At 40.0% G+C, this 6,060-nt stretch overlaps 1 protein-coding gene across 1 annotated transcript in view; it reads left to right on the top strand.

The window, feature by feature from the left end:
• The window catches only part of MYO1D (myosin ID), a 254,685-nt gene that overhangs the window by 28,240 nt on the left and 220,385 nt on the right, over positions 1-6,060 (top strand). The window contains exon 11 of the mRNA XM_010861705.1: positions 1,843-1,913. Coding sequence (XP_010860007.1) covers positions 1,843-1,913 — 71 coding nt within the window. The remainder of the gene's footprint in view (positions 1-1,842; positions 1,914-6,060) is intronic.

Here is a 6,060-nt window from a genome sequence, read left to right as displayed (position 1 = left end):
CAGGTTAAAGAAGAGGTTTCTGGCTTGTGTTTATTTAGGGGCTAAACTGTTTGTCATGTATTAAAATTATCATGCAGAGGCAGACAGATGATCCAATAAACTATAAAATTACTGTTAAAAGTATTGTTAACATGTAAAGTTGAATGATAAATAGGTCTTATTTTTTTTTAAGTAAAGAAAAATCTAAAAAGTTCTATGTTTAGATCAGTTAAGAATTTGCAGTATCTAAATGTAAGAATATTCAATTAGTATAGATGTCTCTTGAGTCTTTTTCCTTTGGGAGTTTTATAAGTAGAAGGGTTTTGTAAAAGTGGTTGATAAGAGAGAGGGAAGGAGAGAGGAATTAAATATTTCAGAGACCCCTCTGAATGTTAGATGCTTTGTTCTCCACAGTTAGTTTAACCTCTAGAACAACTCTACAATAAGTGATTACTGAAGGAAACAAAGCATGTAGATGGTAGAGACAAGACTGCAACCTCAGAAGTCTGACTCTAACTTCCTTTAATTATTAATTTGAATTAATAGACTAATTATTCCCTTAACAGTCTACATCCATAGAGAACCCACCATCCTGGTTGGGGTTGTTTGTTATCTAGCATGACAAGCCAAGTGATGTTTCTATGTAACCATACTCAATGCTTACGGATTCTTTTTTTTTTTTTAATTTTTTTTTAATGTTGACCATTTTTAAAGTCTTTTATTGCTTCTGTTTTATGTTTGTTTGTTTGTTTGTTTTTTGGCTGTGAGGCACTGTGTAATCTTAGCTCCCCAACCAGAGATCAAACCCACATCTCCTGCATTGGAAAGTGAAGTCTTAACCACTGGACTGCCAGGGAAGTCCCAATAGTTATGGATTCTTAAACATCTGCTTTTGAACCTAAAGGATATCAAGTGATCCTTTATAGGGTGCTCAAAGAATCTACGTGCTTCTGTAATAAGGAAATTGCAGAAACTTATAGAGATCCAGGGCTCTATAAAAACTGCCTTCTCAGAGAGGCCCTCTTCAGTGAGAAACAGCTACAGAAGGTTGATCTCCTGTGAAGTGGTAGACCTGGAGTCCCAGCTTAGCAGAAGACGGGTGAGCCAGGCTGACGTATACATAGCAGAGTACAGACATGGCATTTGGTCCCAAGAACTCTTCCCAGAGCTACTGCTTATCAGCTACAGGACCTTGGGCCAGTTACCTAACCTGTCTGAGGCTTAGTTTTTATGTATGTAAAAGAGAATCCATAATCCTTAGTTTAAATATCAGTTGTGAGTATTGAATGAGATATCCATGCATAGAAGATGGCAAATCCTCAAAATGGTCTTCTTTTAAGTGGGACATGGAGGAGAGAGGCTCTATCAGTCAAGATTGGCTGGGCTGTGTTAACAGTGGAGATTTAAGTGTCATAGACAGCAGAAGTCTATTTCTCTCCCAGGGTCCCAGACTTCTCCCATCTTCAGGCTCTTCCATCCCCTCAGGACCATCCTTCTCTGCATCCAACTAGTGGGACTTGAGAAGAAAGTACAGAGGAGAGTCACCCACTTCTTACCAGCTTTGACCTTGAAGAGCCTTATCCCCTCACACTCACCTTCCATTGTGCAGAGCTTGGTCACCTAGCCATTCCCAGTCACCAAGGTGGCCAGGAAATGCAGTCTGGCTCTGTGCACTTCGGGGGGGAAAGTTCTCAATCTTTACCACATTTGCCAAATTAAATAAACCCCCACATACTGGGACTTCGTTCATAATGATATCGTGATTTGTGACATGATTAACTTCTCCTATTAAGTTGGAATATAGTTTTAGAAAACTTAAAATGTCTATTTTCAAGGTCATCTCCTTCCTTCTTGATTTCTTAGCTCTGCGCCTCGGACAAAATCCTGGAGTTTGATCGAGATTTTCGAATTCGACATTATGCAGGGGACGTGGTGTGAGTATCTCACTCTGGTGCCTGACGTGGTGGTTTGCATGCAGCCTTACTGCAGAAGATACAGTTAAGGGAAATAGAAATTATTTTCCTGTTCGTTTGCATTTTCCAGCCATTTCTGATGCCAATATATTTTAATTTCTTCATTTAAAACATTGGCATAGCTTCATTCATTCCTTGCTTTTCAAACATTTGTTAAAGACACATCATGTGTGGCCATCCACAGTTTCTGGCATAGTTGACATTCGGTCAGCATCAACTGATGGTTAAATAAACCATGGAAGTATGTTAGGAATTGGGATAGAAAGATGAGTAACATGGACTATGCCCTGATGACACTAGCAGCTTAGTGGAGGATACAGGCAGATACATGATAAGTCATTATAATGAAGAATGGAAAGGGTTAAACTGGAGAAACACAAGGCGTTATGGGAACACTGCTGTTTGCTGTTTAGTCACTAAGTCTTTGCCACTCCATAGACTGTAGCCCGCCAGCCTCCTCTGTCCATGGGATTTCCCAGGCAAGAACACTGAAGTGGGTTGTCATTTCCTTCTCCAGGAGATCTTCCTGACCCAGGGATTGAACCCACATCTCCTGCATTGGCAGGTGGGTTCTTTACCACTGAGCCACCAGGGAAAAGCCTTGTGGGAACACTGAGGAAGAATAATTAACCCAGAGTGAGGAGTGTAGCCAAGCCTTGAAGGAAGTGATATTCCAGATGAGTCTAGAAAGTAAAAGAGGCTTAGTTGGAAGACAGAATTAGGAAGAGAAGGAGATGAGAGGGCATTCCAAGCAGAGAGACAGCAGGCATACAGGCCCAGAAGTGAGAGTCATCACTATACATGAAGAACTACTGGTAGTTGGGTAACTATATGAGCAAAAACCAGTTTTCCCATATGATTTTTCACATATTATTCAAAAAAGTAAAATTCTCACAAGCTACATTTTCTGGCTACAGTATGATAAAAGTAGAAATTGGTAAGAAAATAAAACTAAAAACATATAACTTCCTTAGTCTTTTAGTTTCCTAGGGTTTCTATGAGAAACGACCACAAATTGGTGGCTTAAAACAATAGAAGTGTATTGTTTCATGGCTCTTCTGACCCAGGGATCAAACCAGGTCTCCTGCATTGCAGGCAGATTCTTTACCATCTGAGCCATCAGGGACACCCCATTCTGGAGGCCACAAGTTCGAAATCTAGGTGCTGGCAGGGCCACACTCTGAATGCTTTAGAGGAAGATTGTTTCCTGCTTTCTTCAGCATCTGGTGGCTGCCTGCTTTCCTTGGCTTATGGCTGTATCAGTCCAGTCTCAGCCTACATTGTCACATTGCCACCTCCTCTTTGGGGTGTCTGTATTAAATCTCCCTCTGTTTTTGTTTTAAAACTACACTTGTGAATGCATCTAAGGCCCACCTGAATAACACGGGATGAATTTCTTCTCCCAGGATCCTCAATGTAATCACATCTTTTACCATACAAGGTAATATTCACAATTTCCAGGGAATTTGACAAGGCTTCTCTGATGGCTCAGATGGTAAAGAATCTGTCTGTCTGCAATGCAGGAGACCTGGGTTCGATCCCTGCATTGGGAAGATTCCCTGGAGGAGGGCATGGCAGCCCACTCAGAATTCTTGCCTGGAGAATCCCCATGGACAGAGGACCCTGGCGGGCTGCAGTCCATAGGTTCACAAAGAGTCGGACATGACTGAGCAGTTAAGCACAGCACAGCATGTCTTTCAAGGGAGGCATTTTTCAGTCTGCTACACTTAGCGTGCTTTGTCTACCCACACTGCTTATTATCTGGTTTTTGTTTAAAGTCCCCTCTTTTCCTTTCTCCTTATTTTTGATGCTGGGAATTCTATTCACATAACCCATTACAGGCAGAGATTAAACAACAAAAAATGAAAATGATCATCTCTCTAAATGCCAAAGAGGCATTTGAAGAAACTTAATACCTGTTCCTGATTTAAATTAAAACTCTAGAATCATCCTCAGTGGTGAAAAATTGAAAGCATTTCCCCTAAAGTCAGGAACAAGACAAGGGTGCCCACTCTCACCACTACTATTCAACATAGTTTTGGAAGTTTTGGCCACAGCAATCAGAACAGAAAAAGAAATAAAAGGAATCCAGATTGGGAAAGAAGTAAAACTCTCAATATTTGCAGATGACATGATCCTCTACATAGAAAACCCTAAAGAGTCCACCAGAAAATTACTAGAGCTAATCAATGAATATAGTAAAGTTGCAGGATATAAAATCAACACACAGAAATCCCTTGCATTCCTATACACTAACAATGAGAAAACAGAGAAATTAAGGAAACAATTCCATTCACTATTGCAATGAAAAGAATAAAATACTTAGGAATATATCTACCTAAAGAAACAAAAGACCTATATATAGAAAACTATAAAACACTGGTGAAAGAAATCAAAGAGGACACAAATAGATGGAGAAATATACCGTGTTCGTGGATCTGAAGAATCAATATAGTGAAAATGAGTATACTACCCAAAGCAATCTATAGATTCAGTGCAATCCCTATCAAGCTACCAACAGTATTTTTCAGAGAACTAGAACAAATAATTTCACAATTTGTATGGAAATACAAAAAACCTCGAATAGCCAAAGCAATCTTGAGAAAGAAGAATGGAACTGGAGGAATCAACCTGCCTGACTTCAGGCTCTACTACAAAGCCACAATCATCAAGATAATATGGTGCTGGCACAAAGACAGAAATATAGATCAGTGGCACAAAATAGAAAGCCCAGAGATAAATCCACGTGCCTATGGACACCTTATCTTTGATAAAGGAGGCAAGAATATACAGTGGAGAAAAGACAATCTCTTTAACAAGAGGTGCTGGGAAAACTGGTCAACCACTGGTAAAAGAATGAAACTAGAACACTTTCTAACACCATACACAAAAATAAACTCAAAATGGATTAAAGATCTAAACATAAGACCAGAAACTCCTAGAGGAAAACATAGGCAAAACACTCTCTGACATACATCACAGCAGGATCCTCTATGACCCACCTCCCAGAATATTGGAAAATAAAAGCAAAAATAAATGGGACCTAATTACAAGCTTCTGCACAACAAAGGAAACTATAAGCAAGGTGAAAAGACAGCCTTCAGAATGGGAGAAAATAATAAAAAATGAAGCAATGGACGAAGAATTAATCTCAAAAATATACAAGCAACTCCTATAGCTCAATTCCAGGAAAATAAACGACCCAGTCAAAAAGTGGGCCAAAGAACTAAGACATTTGGAGACATTTCTCCAAAGAAACAGACATTTCTCCAAAGAAGACATACAGATGGCTAACAAACACATGAAAAGATGCTCAACATCACTGATTATCAGAGAAATGCAAATCAAAAACACAATGAGGTACCATTTCAAGCCAGTCAGAATGGCTGCTATCCAAAAGTCTACAAGCAATAAATGCTGGAGAGGGTGTGGAGAAAAGGGAACCCTCTTACGCTGTTGGTGGGAATGCAAACTAGTACAGCCACTATGGAGAACAGTGTGGAGATACCTTTAAAAACTGAAAATAGAACTGTCATATGACCCAGCAATCCCACTGCTGGGCATACACACTGAGGAAACCAGAATTGAAAGAGACATGTGTACCCCAATGTTCATCGCAGCACTGTTTATAATAGCCAGGACATGGAAGCAACCTAGATGTCCATCAGCAGATGAATGGATAAGAAAGCTGGGGTACATATACACAATGGAGTATTACTCAGCCATTAAAAAGAATACATATGAATCAGTTCTGATAAGGTGGATGAAACTGGAGCCTATTATACAGAGTGAAGTAAGCCAGAAAGAAAAACACCAATACAGTATACTAACACATATATATGGAATTTAGAAAGATGGCAACAATAACTCTATGTGAGACAGCAAAAGAGACACAGATGTATAGAACAGTCTTTTTGATTCTGTGGGAGAGGGCGAGGGCGGGATGATATGGGAAATGGATTGAAACATGTAAATTATCATAGGTGAAACGAATCACCAGTCCAGGTTTGATGCATGAGACAGGGTGCTCGGGGCTGGTGCACTGGGATGACCCAGAGGGATGGTATGGGGAGGGAGGTGGGAGGGGGGTTCAGGATGGGGAACACAT

The sequence above is a fragment of the Bison bison genome, unplaced genomic scaffold (genome assembly GCF_000754665.1).
Source record: "Bison bison bison isolate TAMUID 2011002044 unplaced genomic scaffold, Bison_UMD1.0 scf7180017864472, whole genome shotgun sequence".
Taxonomy (NCBI): Eukaryota; Metazoa; Chordata; class Mammalia; order Artiodactyla; family Bovidae; genus Bison; species Bison bison.
This window is presented reverse-complemented; position numbering and strand designations above follow the sequence as displayed.